This window comes from Lissotriton helveticus, chromosome 3_2, assembly GCF_964261635.1.
Source record: "Lissotriton helveticus chromosome 3_2, aLisHel1.1, whole genome shotgun sequence".
NCBI classification, from domain to species: Eukaryota; Metazoa; Chordata; class Amphibia; order Caudata; family Salamandridae; genus Lissotriton; species Lissotriton helveticus.
The window spans coordinates 381436918-381459100 of NC_136062.1; the positions used below are offsets into that span (position 1 = coordinate 381436918).

The following is a 22183-nucleotide window of genomic DNA, read 5'->3' on the forward strand; positions in this document are numbered from 1 at the left end:
TGTTGACAAAGACCCCAACGGCCATATGACAAAGGTAGTAGAGGGACTAGCAGAGGCCATATCAGAAGAGGGAATTCACCTGAAGTCCGACGGATGACCTGTGGGAAGGTGCCGGGGACAGATGGCCTCCTGGTAGAATTTTATGCAGCCTATCGGGACTTCCTAGCACCTCCTTTACTGCAATGTTCCAGCAGGCGCTTGCGGCATGGGTGCTGCCCTACACCCTGAGGGAGGCACTTATTCCCCTGCTCAAGTTAAGGAAGCCGGCATTGGATATGGCAAAGTACAGACAACGGTCAATGGGGAACGTGGGCTATAATATTCTCAGTTGGATCCTTGACGCAGTGACTACTACCCCACATGATTGGGATGATCCATGCTGACCAGTTGGGAGTATTCCCAGATGCTGCACAGCTCTTACTTGCCCGGCCTGTAGGCTATCTTGCAAGATGGCCTATGTTACTGGAATGGGCTGGCTTCATGTTTGTGGCTATTAAAAAGGTATTCAATAGTCTAGTTTGGGGCTTCCTGCACGTTATGCTTCGGACCTTCGCTTTGTAGACTGGACCTTTCTGCTCAATAAGAAACCGATGGTGAGGATCTGCACAGGCCACACGAAATCTTAGAACTGCTACGTGGACGAAGGCACCCGTAAAGGGGGTCTGCTATGCCCCCTAGTCTTTGCCCTTGTAGTGTCACCTTTGGCGTGCAGGGCTCACAACACGGTGCCCTGTGTCGGCCTACAGATTTGAGGGACTTCCCACTCCATCTCACTTTATGTAGATGATCTGGTTACATGACCTTTGCATTGAACCAGAGAAAAAAATGAGTTTTCTCGCAGATTTTGGGGAAGCATCCGTTCTCGGTGTTAACAGGCTGAAGAAAGCCTATTCCTGGTCCCTGGTGATAGGGAGGAACACCTTCACTCTAGGTGACATGCAGTAGGAACCTAGAACCACCAGGGAGGCCTGAGGAGAGCAGTGACGGTACACGCTCAGGCTGACCCTCTAAAATTAAATATATTTACAATGCAAGATGATCAGTTATTATAGACCTGCTAGTGTGAGCCCCGTGGCGATAACCTGTTTGCATCAGCCCGGGCATGGTGAGGGGCAGCACGGGGAGAGGGTGGCATCATGACGACAGGCAGTGGTGGCGCAGGCTGCAAAACTAAACTTCAGAATCATAACTGCTGTCTCACTCCACGGCTTGCGCCGTGGGCGGTGTGGCCATGCCCACTAAGTCAAGTCTCGCAGGTATATGGACAATGTTGCAGTCCTGTGACACCATTAATTCACGTGACTGATGTTGCAGTGCAGCAGACTATAGCTGCTGAGCCCAGCCTGTGCACATTTATTAAATTTAACACCAGGGCAGAGCAGCAGTGCACTGTATTGTGTAGAGCAGCTCTGTCACATGCACTGCAGCTGCAAGAGCAGCGCGCGTCTCTGCTTTGCTCAAAGGTGGGACAATAGCGCGGTCAGCTTTTCCCGCTTGTACCAACTTCATAAAGCCATATAAATGCGTGACTTTCCCTTTTAGTGCGGGGATGCGTACCACTGCACTTAAATGCGTTAGTCTAATGTCTGATGCGTGGTACTTGGCAGGGCTGCATGTGCCACATAAAAGTCTTCACGATTTCCTGGAAGCAGTGGGAATTATGCACCTATAAAGGGAAGAATATCTCCAAGAAAGACAATACTTGTATGCCTCTAACTATATACACTCTCTCTCTCCCATTTGGATTATTTGCTGTCATAGCTGCGGTGAGTTCTGGCATATGGAATGTCTACCTCGTGGCATTTCAGACCACTCCCCATTGGTTACGACCCAATGCTAGGTCCAGAGCCGGGCACGGGCGGACTGGAAAATGAATCCCTGGGTACACACAAACTCGAAAAAGAGACAGTCAGTGCAACAGACAACGGATTATATATTTTCAAAGCAATCAAGGAGCAGCGCACTACCAGGTTACAATGTGTGAAGGCTACACAATAGTGCTGAGGGGTCATTTGATAACCCATGATGTGGGGAAAAAGACAAGGAGAGCAGGGCCCTAGATGATCGCCTGGCGTGGGGTGGGGGAGGAATATGTGGCGTACCCCACTCTGTAGCAAGCTTAACATGTGGAGACCCTTAGGGACAAATACAGATACGACACACTGCGAGGCTAGGACACAATGCAGGGGCATGCAAAGCAGACAGTAGGAGTTGGGCAACAACTAAGATACTGGCTTGGCTGGCCAGAAGTGAAGATGGAAACAGGTGGAATTATATAATATTCAGAAAGGGCAGAGGAATGGAGGATTACCAAATTTCCATAACATGGACATACACAAGAGTACCTAGGACAGGTATGCCAAACAGTGCTTGGAGGCATGAAGGACGATATGGATAGCTTCATCATGGACTTTATAGTACCGCAACTTGGGGAAAACACAAGTGAGCCTCTGGAGGGGAGATATCGGAAATGGTAATTTTAGAGGTCCTAACCCAACTTAAGGGAAGGAAGTTCATGGGATTGAACACCCTCCCAGTGTTCTTTAAATGCATGAAGTCACTCTTAGTACCTCCCCCCCTACAGAACATGCATGGTGAAGCCAGAGAGTGGGGCATGCTGCCACCAGATCTACACCAGACTGACACTGGACTAATCCACAACAAAAGGGAAGCCACCCAAGGAGTAAGGCTCGTATAGGCCAATTTCACCCCTCTACGTGGCAAAAGTAATGGCACACAGACTGATCAGAGTAGTGGTCACGGTAGTCGCTCCAGATCTGTTAGGGTTCATGCTCTACAGATTCTGTAGACCTAATTTAAGAAGCTTATTTGGCTGTGTCTCAGAGAGATGGACTACAAGAGCCAGCAATACTGCTGGCCCTGGACACTGAGAAAGCGTTTGACTTAATGGACGGGCCCTACACATTTGAAATCCTACAGAAGATAGGCTTCAGCCTTTCCTTCCTGGAGGTGGTGAGCCTATTTTATAGGGAGCCCTTGGCTTGTAACCGGGTCAACGGAGCAATCTCAATAGTATTGAAGCTAGAAGTTGCCCTCTATCCCCACCGGTTGTTCACATTGGCCCTTGACCGCTGGTGACATGGCTATGAGGGGATGCTCTATTCCGCAGCCAGCAGTGAGACCACATCTGGGAGGAAGTTGTCTCGCTTTACCTAGATGACACTCTTCTATACCTAGCAGACCCAGAAAGATCGGCCTCCAAGAGTTACGCAGATCCTTGAGGTGATCCGTGACTTTTACCAGGATTCATATTAATTGGAGTACATTTGTCACCTACTGGTTGACGGACTGGGAGCCGCAAGTGACCGGGTGTACCCATGAGGCAGGGGAGAAGGTGTTTCCAGTGCATAGGCATATATTTAAGCGCGGACCATAAAATATTCTTTTGAAGAAACCTGGGGGAGAAGCTGGACAGGTAGCCCCAAAGCCTAGGCTGGTGTTGCTGGGGAGAACTTAACCTGGACAGGTGTTCATTAATATTCGGCAACTTGTACTGATGGTGGCACGGAGAAACAGAATCAGATACTGGGGGCAAACCTGAACTGGTGCATGAGAGCAGAGAAGGTGGTTTATCAAGCGTGTGGGTGCCCACCCAAATTTGAGAACGTCTGGGGCCCCTTGCTGGACAAGGGAGAGGGCACAGAATGAGGCAGGTCCCATCTGGGACATAATGGTGCAACTGTATCCAGGGGGAACCAAGTGTGGAGGTGTCTGTGGGGGAAGCCAGCTGGTTGGAATAGTGATCGTTTTGCAGTGGCATTGGGTTGACCTGGGGGCTCCTGGGAAGTGTTGTTTGTTACTTGACTGTTTGTGCAATAAAACTAAATAAACAGATATTGTAACAAAAGTACCACACTACAATTTAGAAACATTCTCTAGATATGTAAATAGCTGTGGCAGGCAACACCACTTTTCCCCTCCCAGGTGCACGGTTTCCAAAAAGGGAGATGTGGTAGGTGATCCAATAAATACATTTAGAATCAGGGACGGAATGTTAGATCATTGGTAGCAGTGGATTCAGACATAATTCCCTTTTGGAGATATTCAGAGCACCCCAAGTAGCAAGCTGGCAGCGTTTGTTATATAAATAGTGTCTTTCAGCAGCAGGCTAAAGAAATTGCCTACTGGTTAAGGACAAATTGCTGTCAGATTATTGTTCCAAATTTACAAGATGGATCTGATCCTATTAGAGATTATGTTCAATGTTCTTGCAATGACAGGCATAATCTTTTTGCTGTTCACAGCTTGATCCATGGTGTCTTTCAAAGGATTGAAACAAGTTTCTCAATAAGCATTAGAAGTAGTTTTTTCAAAGAACACCAGCTTCCATTTGGTATTTTTTCTTACAATACACAGGTCATCACATTTGCAATACAGTTTTTTAATGGACGCCCATCTACCCCACATGAAATTCAATGATGCATTGGAGGAGTTTGCTATACTGAGAATGCAGTGTTTCAATGAATGAGTGATGCGCTATCACTTGTTAGCGGCACTTTTTCCTTAATTGCTGATATTTTCTCGCATGGTGCTAAAACTGAACTTATGTCATTTTATTATTTTTATCCTACTTCTTAGCTGCTGAACTGTATTGTGTGTTGAGCTCCCCGGTCCACCGCGAGCATTGCTCGTTTGTTGTGGAGGGAGTCTTTCCTGATTTAAACAAAAACTTGGCGACTTCTCTATTGCTACTTGCACCTATTTCCGGCGGAAGGAGGTTGGCGCTCTAGTGCTCCAACCTCCCCCATATAAACTGGGTGCAGCGGGCGCACCAAAGGCGCTAAAGGCTAGCCCGTCTGCACCCGTCCGCACCAGGATGGCGCCAGAAGCCAGGACTCCTGGTCGGGTTGTTCCAGCTGTGAATTTCGTAAGCAGCAGTAAGTGCTATTCTAGACAAGATGTACTCGATCTTAGGAAGAATATCCCAGTATACTGCTGCTATGATTTTCTGCCATTAGTTGTAGGACCCTTTTCATGTAGGGACTGCCATTATCAGAGTAATGGTGCAGATACAAGGCAGGCTTGGGTAATATGTGATCATCAATTGTCAAGTTAGACATATTATCATGCAAATCTAGCCTCCTCCCCATGTGAACCTTATTCCTCAATTAAAAATCAGCTGAAGGAGGAGCTACGCAGCAACCAAGATGGCCGCATAGGCTCCCGGCTCCGCCGACCTCCGTCTGCTGCTTGATGATCCTGCCAGATATCCTGATTTTACGCCCGACCCCCGTGTGGATGAACTGTTGCTGAATCGGACGGTGCAGTCCCGAGAACATTATCGCCCAGATTGACGGAGCTGTGTCGTGTTTAAGATCTCGGCCTAACCCAGCTTTTGAGCCGGGGCCTCGAGTACTTGCCCAGCCGGGTTGCAGTTGAATAACATCGGCCGTGGGACTCAGACAGGGTCCGGTCTCTTGCAGTGGAGGTTATCCTGGCCTGTTTTTGGTGGCGAGCGTCTGGTCTGTTTAATACTGAAGGAGTGGTGATAGGCTTCGTCTGTGGCTGTGGGAGGGGGGGGGGGGAGGTGGGGGGGGGAGGCGGGAGGTGTGTGGGGGGGGGGGGGGGGGGGAGTCCATGACCCCGGCGGCCCGGTCGCCACCTCCCGGGTCTGCTGGGCCGGGCCCTCGCTCGCTGTGGCGTACTGCTGACTGATAATGCACCTTCCGTTGCCGTCCGCTCCGCTCTTGCCTCTTCTCCCGGAGAGACCCGGCTCTCTGAGGAACCCGCCCATGCTTAGAACCGAGCGAGTGGAGGCGGATAGGACGAACTGTGGCACACGCTTATTTAGGTAGTTGGAATGCGGGGATGTATGGTGACTGGGTACAGGGTGTTCGCACGGAAAGCATGCTACGGTGGTTACAATGTGAGATGATGTTTGGTGACTGGGTTTCACCCTTCTGCTCCCCCTGACCGGATATGCTTCTCGACTCCTGGCATGATTTACTTGGCATTACAGCCTCCAGGCTGGTGGGCTCTAACGAGCGCAGGGCTGCAGACTGCCTACATCCTTCCAGCTTGGCAGCACGTCGGGGCATAGCGCGCAGGGAATGCTCTGGCTTCATCCATGTGTGCTGGTGGTTAATGTGATAGGCAAGAACATAGTTGTGTAAATGGGTAATGAGCAATAAAAAAGGTGTTTGTGGTTTAGGAACTAGTTGTTTACGACGTAGTGGTTTGGAATTGCTTGTTGTTTATTTAGCCTTCGTAGTTAAGCAATTTGTGGTTTAGGCAGTAGTTGTTAAATCATACATCCATTGAATGAAGGTCCTACCCACATGGCTGGCCATACTTTGGATATTGTTCTGTCCAACTCTCCCAACATACAGTGTGAACAACCAGTGCAACTAACATGGACTGACCATGCCTTAATTGAATTTGCCATTAAGGGCCATAAAACTGAACATGGGGGCCACGCCGAGACTCTGGTACGACTCGTAGGCAATGGCAGAAAGTCACTTCAGAGAATTTCCAAGCCTCCCTGAAAGTACCTCGAAACAAACCTTCAGATAATCTAGAAGAAGCGCTCAATAAGTACAATTTTGCACTAACGGAAACCATTAATTATCTTGCGCCAGTGAAACACTTCTCTAATCGCCATAAACGTCTGCAAGCTCTCTGGTTCACCCCCCAGCTACTTCTGCAAATAAAACTATGTAGAAAACATGAGAGGAAATGGCGTACCACTCATGAAGAGAGTGACAAAACTCAGTTTTTAACCGCTCTATTAAGCTACCATAGTAAAATTAAGCTTGCACGTAAAAATTATATCTCCACCCAACTCACACTAGCCGGTAATGCGCCGTAAGGTTTTATATAATATCCTCCAGTCGTTTAGAATACAGAAGCACCTTCACAAACACTTTGTGATAACACTGCATCTTACTTTTTACGTAAAATTGAATCAATATATGATAATATCGTCTCTTTGGGGAGTGTACAAACTGTGACAACAGATGCAGCAGGATTGACTTCTTCCATGCTGCTTCAGAACTTCCCTCCTCTTGCTACCACAGATGTAGAATCTTTAATGTGCCAAGTGAAGACCGGCTCACCGTGCGACCCGATTCCTGCAAGAATAGCTAACACCCTTACTCCTCTACTTGCCCCACTAATAGAACATCTTCTGAATCTTTCTTTTAAAGAAGGTTATGTTCCATTGGAATGGAAAGCAGTTCAGATAATGCCTATTCGAAAGAACTCGAAGGCTCCTCTGACGGATCGGACCAATCTTCGTCCTATCTCACTCTTGCCGTTTCTGAGTAAAGTACTGAGAGGTATGTCAACAAACGCCTCTCTAGCTATGTCGAATTGTCAGGCAACCTAGATACTTCTCAGTCAGGTTTTAGGCCCAAAGATAGCACAGACTCAGCCTTGCTAGTGGTCACAGATAACATCAGAATGACCCTAGATAAAGGCCATTCTATGGCTCTGGTGCTATTGGACCTATCCGAAGCATTCAACACGGTTTCTTACCAAATATTACTCAGAAGACTGAAAGAAATAGGCATAAGAGACTCTGCCTTCCATTGGGTGGCAAGTTTTCTATCTGATCGGACTCTGACTGTTAATTTGGGCCCGTATCGTTCGGCATCCATGGAACTTACCAAGGGAGTTCCACAGGGCTCTTGTTTGAGCCCCACACTATTTAACATCTATGTGGCTCCCTCGGCTAATGTTGCAAGGAAATAGGGGTTTATTCCATTATCATATGCCGACGATACACAGCTACTCTTTCCTTTCAATGAACTAACTCCAACCATCCAAGAGACCTTCTCTCTGGGCATGAATGCCATTTCACAATGGATGAGGAATAACTTTCTTCAGTGTAATGTCAGGAAGACCAAGCTCCTACTCTTTGGGGAAGCCCCCATACTGTGGTCCCCTAATTGGTGGCACATCAATCTTGGCAAACCTCCTAGTTCCAAAGTCTCTGTCAAAAACTTGGGAGTCCGGTTAGATCAAGCTCTTACTTTCAGAGAACATGTTGGCCAGACAGTTGATACATGCTTTCATATCCTGGGCCTACTTCGGCGAGTCTTCCCTTTGCTTCCGGATTCTGCAACCGAGGCGCCTGGATTATAGTAACAGTTTAGTGCTCTCTCCTAATGAAGCGTCTACCAATAAATTACAGGTGGTTCAGAACACAGCGGCGCGATTGGTGTTAAATATGCCGTCCAGATCTGCCTCACGTCCTCTTCTCCTAACACTCCATTGGTTGCCAATACACCAACGGATACAATTTAAGATCTGTTGTACCATCCACAAAGCACTGCTAAATCTTGATCCCAGCTATCTGTGGAAAAATGAATTCTCTATCCCCCCCCCCCCTCCGAGATCCCTGCGCTCCAGCTCTAACAACTAATGAAGGTCCCCAGAATTAGGAGAGCGAGACTAGGAGGGAAATCTATATCATACCTTTGACCGAATACATTTCTCCCAACTATGGAAATCTCTGCTAAAATGGCCATTCCTACCTCATATTCAGAAAACTTTATTTCACTGCACATTCTGCACCTCCTTTGGAATGCTTTGTTGCAATTTCCCTCTACTTCGGCATTTTGACATTAATTTCTTTCCCACACCCTTATAACTATGTAATGATTTCTAATCTCTAGCTACTGGAACACTGTGTTTATGTATGCCTTGCACCTGGAACAACGTATTATAGTAAACGTGCTTGAATGGGATCGACATGAAATAAAAAAAATCAATAATAGAGAAATAGAGTAGCAGGAAACCCACAAAAATGTAATAAAAAACTGTATGGGGAATAATGTAGATATATTTATGTTGAAAAAAAATATATAGGAAATGCTTAACACTCTTAAGCCCAAACATTCCACCGGCAAGACCCAACACTAGCCTATACACCTAACACAAACTGTCACCCTGACTCTTGCCATAGTCACCACCTTCTTTCAAACCACAATTCTCACATGATTTGATAGACCGCAACAAAACAGGATTAGTTAACAAATATATTTATTATTTCCCTTATTAACCGCATGCGTGCGGCGGTAATTTTCGCGCTGTGCGGCATTTTTCGAAATACCGCGTTACATGACGAGCTGAGCTCGTCATGAGCATGGAAGGGGTTAAGGGTTCTCAATAGCGGTTTCTTCATTTGCAGACTATCTTGTAATATATTATCAACTTTAACCTAATGCACGTGGGTTTTGTTTTAAATTATAGGATCATGGAAGTATACTGTCCAACATAACCATAACCAGTAATATTTTCGGGTCCCCTCTGCATGCATGCCAAAATCTTTGTTTAGCTCAAATAACCGTTGCATCAAGGAAATGCTAAAGAAAAAGACAAGGAGTGTGTAAAACTGTCCTAAACCTAAGAGGACAGCATGCAAAAGTGTTCTAGGCCTATCTACAATAGCAGCAATGAAAGGTAGCATTATTTTTCCTCACTCCTTCGAGCAGAGCTATGCCTCATTGATCACCCTACTTTTTTAGGTCTCGCACCTGCGACACAGGGCAAAGCCCTGTCTCGCTGCGAGACCTATAGTCGGCGGATCTGCTTACAAGGAGACAAGAGATGGGCACGCGCAGCATGCCTGAAATCGGATCAGGTCGCGCGCGCATTCACCAGTCGTTTCAGGGCGGTGTGGCAGAGAGCAGGCCTTGATACTGGTAGGCTGGCGCAGAAAAAGAGCGGTGTGGGGGAGGAGGTAACAATGGCTATAGAGTATAATGGAGGGGTACTCCAGGAAATATGATTGTTGATGGACAGAGAAAATGGGAGATGCCTCTCGGCCTGAGAGGTGAGAAGCACCGGGGCGGCTGAGGAGAACAGACCTCGAGTGGCGAATGGCGGTGCTGCATAGAGAACTAGCGCGAGATTAAATAAAGGAACTCTTATGCCACTTGTGTAGCGCTTGTGATGCTAAAGGGTTGCCTCGAAATGCTCAGTATGACCAAATTTTTGAAGCCGGGCCAGAGCATAGACAAAGACGTAGGACTGCAATTTGCCTGTGATTATTGTCACAGTAACACAATAACAAAACCTACTGGTTTAGGACTTCCAATGACGTATGGATATGGTTACCAGATAAGAACACAAAGCGCCAGTTTATGAGCTTTCTTTTAGATACTTTTATAATCTGCTAGTTTAGTCCAGTTCATTTTAAGTATGAGCAAACTGAGTTTGGCTGTAACATTTGCAGTAGTTACACAGCTAAACGTATTAGCATATCGTAAGCTAGCATAACTGTTCCAGCATGTGTGTGCTACAGTATCATATTTGAATAGTGCTTTTCTTAACATTAGAATGGACTAGCTTTGGGCAAACCTGGGAGTCATGGCATATGACTGCAGAAACCAGGTTAATTTTAATTTCGTCTGTTCCGCACTTGGCTTTGATCTGCTGACTTTTGAAATAGCACACATTTGGAGTGAAACTTTGTAGAGTAACTACTTTTTGATTAGTAAAACGCAACTTGAGGGATAGTTGTGGAAAGTGCGAATAGTGCCGTGCTGCTCTGTCCCTTTCAACCCAAAACATGTATTTTATTTATGACGATGTGACTGGCCTGCTGTCCAATATAAGACTTTTCCAATCCCCCTTGTGTCCCTCTATCTATCGCATCACCACAGCATCACTTAGCACCACCACAGAATCAGTCAGGGGCACCGCAGAATCAGTCAGGGGCACCGCAGAATCAGTCAGGGGCACCGCAGAATCAGCCAGGGGCACCGCAGAATCAGCCAGGGGCACCGCAGAATCAGTCAGGGGCACCGCAGAATCAGTCAGGGGCACCACAGAATCAGTCAGGGGCACCTCAACATCACTATGCGCTAGCACAGCATGACTGAACGCCACATCATCACTCGTCGCCACCACATCAATCCGCGCCACCACAGCATCAATCTGTGCAACCATTCAACAACAACTGGTTCAATTATGTTTTCTCAATGTTTCAAGCTTTATTACAAACTAGCAGCCCGTCCCGACGTTGTCCGGGAGCAATTAGGCTTCAGGGCCCCTGCCCGCCCCGACGTTGTCCGCGGGTCCCCCGGAGCCTTCCTCCATATATTGCAGTATTATACCTGTATGTTTACTTTGTACGCTTTTGTAACCTGCACACGTAACTTTTTCCTCCTGTAATGCACCGTGTGGCTCACTTTTTTAATGCTCCGTTTGCTTCCTCTTGCTACCTGCACACGTCACTTTTTCCTCCTATACCTCTATGTTTACTTTCTACGCTTTTGTAACCTGCACACGTAACTTTTTCCTCCAGTAATGCACCGTTTGGCTCACTTTTGTAATGCTCCGTTTGGTTTCTCTTGCTCACGATTTTCATTTTTGCTTCATTTTTCCGCCGCTCACCGCTCCTAAATAAATAACTAACCTACCTCATCCGCCGCTCACTGCTCCTCCCTGCCTGTCCGCCGCTCCTACCGCCTGTCCGCCGCTCCTCACCGCCTGTCCGCCGCTCCTCACCGCGCCATGTCCGCCGGTCCTCTTCGCGTTCCTGGACGCCGCTCCTCACGTTGGGCACGCACGTCGCGGCCGGCGCTTCTTCCAAGGGACTACTTTTTTTTTTTTCGGTAAATTTTTTAAATAACGTATATTTATTAAGTTTATATAGCCTATGTCCATCTGCACACCCTGACGATTACAACAATGTATCGGGTGTGTGGATTGGCGCTGTGGTTCCCGAGTTTACCCGCCTCAAAGGTTCAAAGTTCTTCCTTTATAATAGTAATATAGATAATATAGATGTCACAAAAAGATGTTAATATTTCACATCTGTTCTTGGATTTTCGTCACACTAAACGTAATCTTCACAAAAGTTATTTACAAAAGTTAAAGCTATTGCCATTATAAATTACAATACTTTTATTTAAGTATTAATTACTAAAAAAAATTAAAATCCATTATTATTTGTAATATCAATACATCTAAGTCATGTAAATACAACACATATTGCATTACAAATGCTAAAGGTGTCACATTTGCGAAAGTCAAAACTATTAGCATTGTAAATGACAAAGCCATGCATTTCACTATTTTCAAAACCAACACAAATAAAATATTTGTCATTTACAATACCAATAGCTCAAACTTTCCTAATGCGAGACCCATTGCATTGAAAATGCTTGTTCTGGATGTTGCTAACATGACTGATTATCTGTGTGCCTGCCAGATCGGTCTGTATACATCATTATTAATCTATCCCATGGAGCCCAGGACAAGAAGAAATCTCACATCTCCAACTACAGACCAGCAGCAAACTGGGGAAAGGGAATCTTGGAAACAAGGATTGTGCGACAGAATAACTAGGCTTATTGGGACAGATTGCCCTATGCGGTTTGGTAAACTTGTGTCAAATGCCCTCTAACAGTTGTCTGGACTACCCTTTCTTTTTTCCTCCAATGGACTTTAGAATCAAGCAAGCTCCCTGTAGATGCTTCAAGAGGTTTTGGGCTTGGACTACAGAGCTTGATATACAGTCAAGGCAACACCAAACTTATACCCCTTTTCGAGTAAGGGTGGCTACTATTATTATTATTATTTTGGATTTGTATTGCTCATAGCTGCCCCAGCGACGGGGAGTCCCAGCGCCACCAGAGACCAAAGACATGAGCCCAGGAGTGCAACATCAGTGTTAAACAGAGAAAACAGGGTAGAGCCAGGTCTTTATGGCTTTTTGAAACGCCAAATGATTCTGGATTGCTCTAATAGGAGCAGGGGGCGAGTTCCAAAGTATCGCAGCTAGACTGCGGAACGAACGCCCACCAGCTCTGGCTTTCCAGATTCGAGGAGTACAGACCAACGATAGGTCGGCAGATCTCAGAGGGCGCCCTGGCACATAGAACTCTAACAGATTGGATAGCCCCAGAGATGCCTGGCGAGTCAAGATCTGATGCAATACACGAAGAGCCTTAAACTGATTGCACTCTTCAACAGGCAACCAATGAAGGTTAGGGATCACGTGCGCAACGGAGCAAGATCTCGTAAGTGCAACCAGAATTCGAGCCGCAGCATTCTGAACCCTCTGCAAGCGCTTGATGCTAGCCTTATTGGCACCCAGGTAGAGGGAGTTACCATAGTCCAGTCTGGACAAAATGGACGCCTGGACAATGGTTTGATGCACCTTAGGAGGAAAAAAACCCAACAGCGGTTCCAGATTATGCAAAAGCCCGAAGCAGACCCAGGCCACACCTTTCGACTAAGTATCGAAAGGCAGGCCATTGTCGAACGGCACACCCAGGTTCTTCAGGTACTTCCTGCCCCCCTCCTTGGGCAGGGGGGTGGGTTTAAGACGATCCGGCCAACATTGCTCGGACCATAGCTCCCGATCCTTCCCAAACAATAAAATCTCAGGCTTGCTAGCGTTCAACTGTGAACAGTTTGCCGCCATCCAGTCAGAGATTGTTAGAAGGTCCTCTTTGAACTTGCTCAAATTGATACCTCACTTCTTAGAGAAGGCGATCACCAATTGGGTGTCATCTGCATACGACACCAGTGACAACCACCTACCCTTTGCCACCACCGCCAGGGGTCTAACATAGATGTTGAACAATAGAGGGCTCAGTACTGAGCCCTGCGGCACCCCCATTGATGCAAAGCGAACTCCTGTGAGTGAAAAGGTGGCACAGAGACTTGGAAAGACCTCCCCTCCAAGAACGACCGGATCCAGTCCTAGGCCACATCCCTGATACCAATTTCCTGGAGGCGTTTTAAAAGTATCGCGTGAGAGACAGCATCAATTGCGGCATTCAAGTCCAAAAGGACCAAGGCCGCCGAGTCCCCGACATCCAGGTTACCCGGGATGGTTTCCAGCAACGCAGACTCAGTGCTATGACGCGCTCGAAAACCGTGCTGTGACGGGTCAAGGATAGCATACTGCTCGATGAACTTGGACAGAAAGGAATTCACATGAGATTCCACCAGCATTGCCAAAAAAGGCAGCTGGGAAATAGGACGATAGTTCCCTGGCTCAACAGGGTCCAAAGAAGATCTTTTCAGCAGTGGAATGCCTTTAGCGTGTTTCCACGCCCCAGGTACAGACGCTGACAACAAAGACAGGTTGACCAGGTCTATACTCACAGGAGAGATCAGGGAGTGAAACTGGCAAAAATGGGGGGGGGGGCCGGTGTAAAAGGGTCAGCCGGCGAGCCCGATTTAATTTTTGAACAAAGGGATTCGAATTCCATGGGTGTCAGGGGAGGAAAAGAGGACAAACTGTTTCCCACCGTAGCGCCAGTAGCCCCCGGTACCTCCCCCTCAATAGGCAGGGCCACCGTAGGCAGACCCAGATGTATCTTCTCTACTTTATTCACAAAGTACCGCGCCAGCTCATTACATTGATGGTTCGAGGAGATAGGGGAAACCCCCAGTTGCGCCCGCGCTCTTCATACCCTTAAGCAGGGAGACTATCGTCTTGGCGGGATTAGTGCTGGCCAGGATTTTATTGGCCACGTACTCGGCTCGTGCTATCCGAATGAGCTTGTGGTACTGCTTAACGGCCACCCGATATTCAGTCTTAGCTGCTGCGTCATATGAGCGTCTCCAGGCACGCTCAAGCTGCTGCAGCCCTTCTTAGCTAAGGTTTGCGAATCATTGCACCAAGGATTGGACGGCCCTCGTCTCTTCCCCCTCTGCCCCCCCCATTTTAGCCGGGATACAACTGTCCAAGCCTAGCGTCAGCCACTCTTGAAAACACGAGTTTGCCACCTCCACGTCTGGCGGTAGCCGAGGCCTATGACTAGACAGGCAGGCAGAAAAAATACCCAAATCCAACGTATGCCAGGGTCGTTTAAAGACTTGGGCGGGACAAATCAAGTCAGCTTTTCCCTGCAGCGGAAGCGACAACAAGACCAAGAAGTGGTCTGTCCAAGCCTGCGGGACCGGTGGATAGACTTTTAGAGGACTAACATTAGAGAATATGGGGTCCAATAGATGGCCTGCCACATGCATGCACTCGAGAACATGATGTGACAACTGATAGGTCTCAAGGTCGGCCAGAAAGCTGGAAATCTCGGCCTTCCCACAATTCTCTAGATGGAGACTGAGATCCCCTAGAAGAGTAAAATTTGCAGCCCTACTTGCGAATAATACAACTTTGTTCAGTAGATCTTCCCTGAACATGCTCGAGGGACCAGGGGGCCGGAAGATAAGGAGGCTGGACACAGTGAAATTGTGGTTCAACTCCTTACAAAAACTGCAAGTATAGACATCCTTAACAATCACTGCGATAGCGCACCCTCTACCCCCCCTCTATTTACAGTCTTCAGCACATAGCCTTGAGGAAGAGCCTGCCAAGGCTCTGCAACAGAGTCTTGAGTAAGCCACGTCTCAGTTAAGAATAGAGCATCCGGAGACTCATCTGCTAAAAGATCAAACACCTCAGCATGATGTTTAGCCAGTGAATGACAGTTCAAACTGAGGAACTTATACTCCGTGTGGTCTGATGGACGTAAGACCCACTCCTCTAGTGGCAGTTTAAATGCACAAAGTTTACAATTAAAGGAGCTATGCTGCGGGGCCCAATGTAAAGAAGGGCAATTGATTTCCAAGGTCAGGAGCTCCTCACGCGAATACCTGATAGAGTCCGCGGTAAAATGCGCAGGGTTTATGGCGACTGGCGACAGTCCGGCGCGGACAGGCGCAAACGGGCCTGCCTGTGGCGCACCAGCGTCCGTCCGCCAGCTGTGCCTGCATTTAAACTAAACAGTACGGGCAACAACAACTGTCGCGCTAACTTTTGTTCTCCCCAAGATGGCGGACTCACTCCTGCCGCCCCGGGTAAGCTACAGTCTTGCACCTCGCCCACTACCCAATAGCAGCTCTGTGCCCCCGCGATAAACAATAATGCAGAAACAGGTAAGTTTTAAAATCCTGATCAGTGCGGTGAAATGCTAAGATAATTAAAAAGATGCCTAAATCAGCATAAAAATAGGAAGAGCAACAACCAAGTTAAAGCTCCCGGCTCATGCCTCGAGAGTCTGGTGTCTGCAGCCTCAACTCGACCTATGCAGTGACTAGCATGGGTATGGTGTTTATAGTACTAGGAAGAGGACCGGTTACATGTACCCTTATGAAGTGATTGCCTGCCAGGTCTCCACTAAAAAAGGTTAATCAAGTTCACACCTTCTCTTTTTCATGTCTGGAACACAAGGGAGACTGATAAATGGTGGTGTTTATTTAGGCTCCCTGTTTGTTGTGTTAGCTGGCTACGTTCATCACAGACACACCAGCCTGTATATGCCTTTCCTATCCCTCCCACCCTCCTCTCTCCCCAGATACCCCTCACTTAAACCTGTGTTATGGTGAGTGGAGAAATGACACCAGCCAGGTCCATTTGCCAGAGTGGGTTTTTACTGCCCTAAAGTCTATTGGTAATAGCAGGGGAAGGCTTTCTGCTGTGACCTTTGTAGGGGAGAACCTTTATGGACAGCTTTCCTGTGCCTACCAGGAAGAGACAACCTGATCCAAGTAAAGATGGCAAAATGACCTGAATACGGTTAAGGTAACTGGGACAACAGCATAAAAATGTCCCAATATATTGATTGTCCAGTAGCCACTAGTTCACCTAAGCCCGTAGGAACCGGAGGATACAAGAAACAAGAAAAAGCATGATGTGATTTACGGAGCTGCATAAATCAGCAGAAAATAATGTTGTGAGCCTACACCATCTTAGGGCTAAGCCCCCACTTCTTCAGCCCAGGAAAACCAGGATGCAGACTGCAATTCACACCTAGGGTGCAAGGCTGGTACAACTACTTTTAAGACACTACCTCTCTTCTAAACCACTGGAATCACCTCATAGGCATTAAAGTTACAGAGGGATGGGCAATTACAGTTGCAGTCAGGATCTAAATTTGAAAGACCTGTTCATAGATGGACGAGAAACTCTTGTGGGAGCCAATAGTCATGTCTGTATTGATGCCTACATCTGTGACAGTAGTCTGAGATGCAGAACCATAAAGTGGAAAATAAAATACCCTAGGACCAACCTAGATAATACAGGCAAGCTCACTAGTCCTTCCAGTACATTTACAGCAACGTAAACAGTAAAGCCCTAACCAGGCTGCTCATCTACAGTGATACTGAAAAGTGTACCCAACCAGACAAATGGGACCAGGCACTGGAGTCCCAACTAACTGCACTACAAGGACACCAATTGAGCACCAGAGACTTTATCGAGTGGAATTTTATTTTCTGGATAGTGTATTTTTTGTGGATACTTATTTTAAGATACAAGGCCCATAGGGCATACATTTCAACCCCCAGCTCAGCTCCTCCACCTTTTTTGGGAGGGAAATAACTTCTAATCAACTTCAGATCGAAATGCACCCGAACTGGATCAGCCATGGGACCAATGTTATCAGATTTCCACCACAAGACGTAGTTGTAATATTCAAGGTTGTATTTTAGTGCCAAAAGATGTTAGTGCCTTAAGATAGCAGCATCACAGTTACAACTTCTCTGTTTACTTACCGGTTAAATAAAAATGCTTGTGTGTAACTCTCACGAAGGCAATGCAGCAGAATAGTCGCAAAGTACACTATGAAAGCTGTGACAAGCAACAATTTGTGGAAAAATACTTTGTGGCCTCCAAATGACCTATCATGACAACACAGCCCTAACGAATACAGGTTAGATGGAGCACTGGAAGACTTGAAACAAGCACTAGGCTCACTTCGCACCCAACACCCTTCCATATCATGCGGGGATTGCGCAAAACAGATTTTGCAGGGATCATGTTTGAGGACTGAAAGTTCTGCAACCCGCCCCAAACTTAACACAGTTGGAAAACCCTTACACCCCATGTTACAACTATGCAAGGGTGACCGCCTTCTCCCACCCCCAACCACCTCTAGGTCCACAATTGTATACAAGTGTGTACAGAACTACTAAGCTATGAAAATAAACATTTTGGAATAACCTCCAGAATTTGCCCAACAAAACTAATACGTTATAAAGTTTAGTAACACTGAAGCAGGAACTGTTTTTTCTGCAAACAATACAAGCATATTAAAAACATACCTGATGCAGAGACTCAGGTCGAAGCGCCCAGAAGTCCCACACCATGTCTGGATCCTTCATGTGAGTCTGTGGGTTCCTTTTTTGTGAATGTATAAATGATGGAAACTATAAAAGAAAAAGGTGTTAACAATATCACTTGTTTTATGCATGGATATGTTTACATTTGCTGGTCAAAAGAGGCTTACAGCTACTATCCTAAGTTAAAACCTACATTTTTCTGGACAGTTCAAGAAGGGCCTTGTTCATTGCAGGTGTTAACAATATCACTTGTTTTATGCATGGATAGGTTTACATTTGCTGGTCAAAAGAGGCTTACAGCTACTATCCTAAGTTAAAACCTACATTTTTCTGGACAGTTCAAGAAGGGCCTTGTTCATTGCAGAACGGAGAAGTAAAGGAATGTCTACTTAATGTTGACCATTTGCAGAACCTCTCTTTTTCACTTTAAATTGCCACTATGGGACAATCCAGGGTTACCGGGAATCTTTAGTGATCAGCTAGGACGTGCTTGGGCCAATTTTGGAATAAATTCTATAGGAGATCTATATGGTACATTGGGTCTGTTAGATTTTGAAACACTTAAACTTTTGTATAAACTGCCAGAACTGATGCGTTTTAAATATATGCAGGGCTCGACAAATCTGAAAAATTGTACTAGTCATGCAGGTCTAGTAACTTGGAAAATCCCCTCGACCCAACTGCAACCTACTTGACCCCTGTCTCTGAAAACGGAGCAAAAGTGACAAGTTAACAAGATTTAATGGCATCTTCATGGCTCAGTCCTTTTGTGTGCAATACAAGTGCCTTTAAATCTGATCTTGTCACTTTTGCTCCGTTTTCAAAGACAGAGGACAAAAGTTAGTTTGTCTTCCTACTCGCCAGAAAGGGCGAGTAGGACTTAATAATAGCTCGTCCTTATCCATTCTCCCTCGCAAATGCGAGCGGGCGAGTGGATTTGTCGAGCCCTGATATGCAAATAAGAGATTTTCTCATACGTAAGATAAATTTGAGAGAAGTAAGTGACTCCGACATTTGGGCATGCTTATACTCGGAAAACAAGAAATCGCTAATTAGTGCAGGGTATAAGTGCCTTAGTAAATACAAAGTTGATGATTGCCCTAAATTGGCTCTAAAATGGACCGTTAGATTAGGATTAAATGTAACCGCTCAGAACATATCTTTTTCATTCTGTAATATAGAGTGGTACAATCTTCAAGCTTAAGGCTTCAACTATATAACACCGCTTGTCTTTTATATTCCACTCGAAAAGAATTTCCAAATGGTCGCAAAATACAGCTAGTGATCGTACTAAATGCCCTAAATGCGATCTGGTGGCAGCAGATCTTCAACATATGCTCTATTCATGCCCATCATTAATTGAGTAGTGGCCGGGAATTGAAAATATCTCATCTCAAAAACAAGTGCTCGGGGCTGCCTTGTCAGCATTCTCTGTTTTACTGGGCATACACTCACCTAATAGTCTAAACAAAGATCTGTTAACTATATTATTGTCCTGTGCAAGACTGGTGATAGCTAGAGCATGGATATCTGTAAATCCACCTCATATGACGGAATGGTGGGCTCTCGTTAATGAAATCCATACTATGGAACTGTCATTAGCCAAGATCAGAGGAACTAGATCAATGGGAAAATTTGTCAAAATTTGGGGCAACTTCCTTTAAGATTTATCATTGGTCTAGGTTATTGATGATTTGGGGGTACTCAGACGCAACGCTTATTTATATGTTATAATGTCTGGATATGATTTTGGTTAAATATGGACTCCAGGAAATGTGCTGGATCATCATGATTGTATAATTTTCTGTTCTGCTTTTCTGTTTGGTTTTGCATCTAAGAGAGAAAATTGATTTTGTGTACAACTCTGGCTTGTTTGTCAATAAAAAACATTTGAAAAAAACAACAAGGAATGTCTACTAGAAGAGTGTGCGATAATTTGGGTTTTTGAACACTTATTTGTACATGATAGTACTGAAGTCCAGCTTCCAAAAATCAGTGCACTACCTACGATTAATCCACAATGCAGGGGGCTCTATAGCACTAACCTCTATACACCTGTTCGTTACATATGTTACCAACCACTACAAAGCTCTAGTTAGATTTGCCAAAGTCACATTAGGAGCATGCCACTAGAATGGCAAAACAAAAAACAGCTAGTAGAAGATTTCTACCTGAATACACGCAGAGTATTTAAAGGATTAACTCCCTCCCCCTGCAAGGAAACAATTATTCAAGACCACCATCACACTTACCTTGAATACCAGGCATATGCACACAACCAGTCATCATATCTACTGAAAAGAAAGAAGGTGCACTAACCATTTAACCAATGCCAATTAGTGAACCAAAGCTGGAATTACAGCATCTGTTGGGACAACAGCTAGGGGGGAAAAGAAAATAATAAAAAAATACAGATAAAAAAAAAGTTCAAAAAATATTTGGCAGGACAGCTTGCCATCGCTAAAATGATCATTGTAACCAAAGTTTAATTTCTTGTTCCTCAATGTTCCCATTCTGCTTATGAGTGGATTCAGGCGCAGGCTGCGATCAAGCCTAGTGACAATAGCATGGTTCAGAAGGCAGCCCAGAATTGCGTGGTAGAGCAGGGCAGACTGGGTGTGCCAGATTTGCATTTATATTACAGCTGCGCTCAGGCGAATTTTTAAATTGTATTGTTGGCCCCCTACGCAGTTTATGGCGCATACTGTGATGGAGCATGATTCTGCCAGCCACATTCACTTCATATGGTATTATATAGAGCCCAATCCCAGCCGTGGGTGGCAACAGACAAGATTGGTTGTACGGTCTGGGCTTAGCTTGAGTTGCACCTATGCACCTGTCTGGACGTCCGGTTTACACCTTCCATACCATTGCTCAGGAATCCTATTGCCCAGTGTATGGATGCGTGCAATAGACTAGGGCGACTCCTGCTTACAACTATGGGAACAGTGTTCCCAGATGGCACGTTCATTTCTCCCCAGCTGGTGTTGGGAGAAGTGAGGTGACCCTGCTCGACCGATTTACCTACTGCCGGCTCCGGGATGCTCTACGCATCTATTACATTTTATTCCCTGCGGCACTACACCCCACCCTGCAGGCGCTTGAGTGTTTTATTCAGAACCCTTCCCCGTACAAGCCGATTACCAGGCTGTACTACGAAATGCACAGTACAGCCACTGTTCGAGTCCCTACTGCCCGTCTGGATTGGGAGGTCTTGCTGGGAGTACCTATCACTTAAGCAAAGTAGATTTTCTGCTTTGCCCAGGCTAGGGCACTATTGCCCAATTATAGGTTGTGACTGATTCACTAAGTTTTTGCTGTATCGAAACCCGGAGTAACTATGCAGGCAAGGATTCATAGAATAGGCGCACTGCATGAGGTGCTCGTCCCTCTGTGGGAACTTCCTCCACCTGTTGTGGGACTGCCCTGGGGTTAAGAGATATTGGAAAGCCGTTTTTCATGCTATTGATGAGATAACAGTTCTGAGACTTGAACGCACTCCTCTTACTGCTCCATTTGACTATATCAAAGATGTCCCCCAAGGATTTCGAAAGCTGGCTGCTCTGTTGTCTCTCCAAAGTAAGCGGCTAGTGTACTGGGTTCGCCACATTAAGTCTCGCCTGGAGGATTGGCTGAGAGATGCGGCGTATTGCCAGAACCAGCTCGTAACTTACTGGGATTTAATGCCACCATTATCCCATTACAGGAATATATGGAAACCCTTTCAGGCCTACATGCGAATGTGTGAGCCAGCTGGAGGTAGTGCCGATTGCAGGTGGTGGCAGTCATTTGCCTGCAGACAGGTGGCAGCTCCCTGTAGGTTGAAGGTTTGCTAGGGATGGGCCCTTTGCCATCTAGGTATCATCCCAGAAGTACGTGGGTTTAGGGTCAGCCCACTCTCTTCATTCCTCTTTTTTCCTCTCTTTATTTCTCTCTTATCACTTTTCTCTTTTGATGTGTTAAGATTATCGTTGTACGATATGGCCCAGTGAGGCTAATGTGTTAGGTAATTAAACTATTTTGTTTTGGGTTACTGTGACACAAACTGGTGCCTTCAGATGCATGACTTGTACATGTCTCTGTACAATCTTTTTTCTGATTACACGGACGTTGCATCACTGTGTGATCAAAC

The 22183-nt window shown here is 46.1% G+C and overlaps 1 protein-coding gene across 1 annotated transcript in view; it reads right to left on the reverse strand.

The window, feature by feature from the left end:
* Positions 1–22183, reverse strand: part of LOC144826011 (catalase) — a 234292-nt gene that overhangs the window by 169002 nt on the left and 43107 nt on the right. The window contains exon 5 of the mRNA XM_078684250.1: positions 18034–18138. Coding sequence (XP_078540376.1) covers positions 18034–18138 — 105 coding nt within the window. The remainder of the gene's footprint in view (positions 1–18033; positions 18139–22183) is intronic.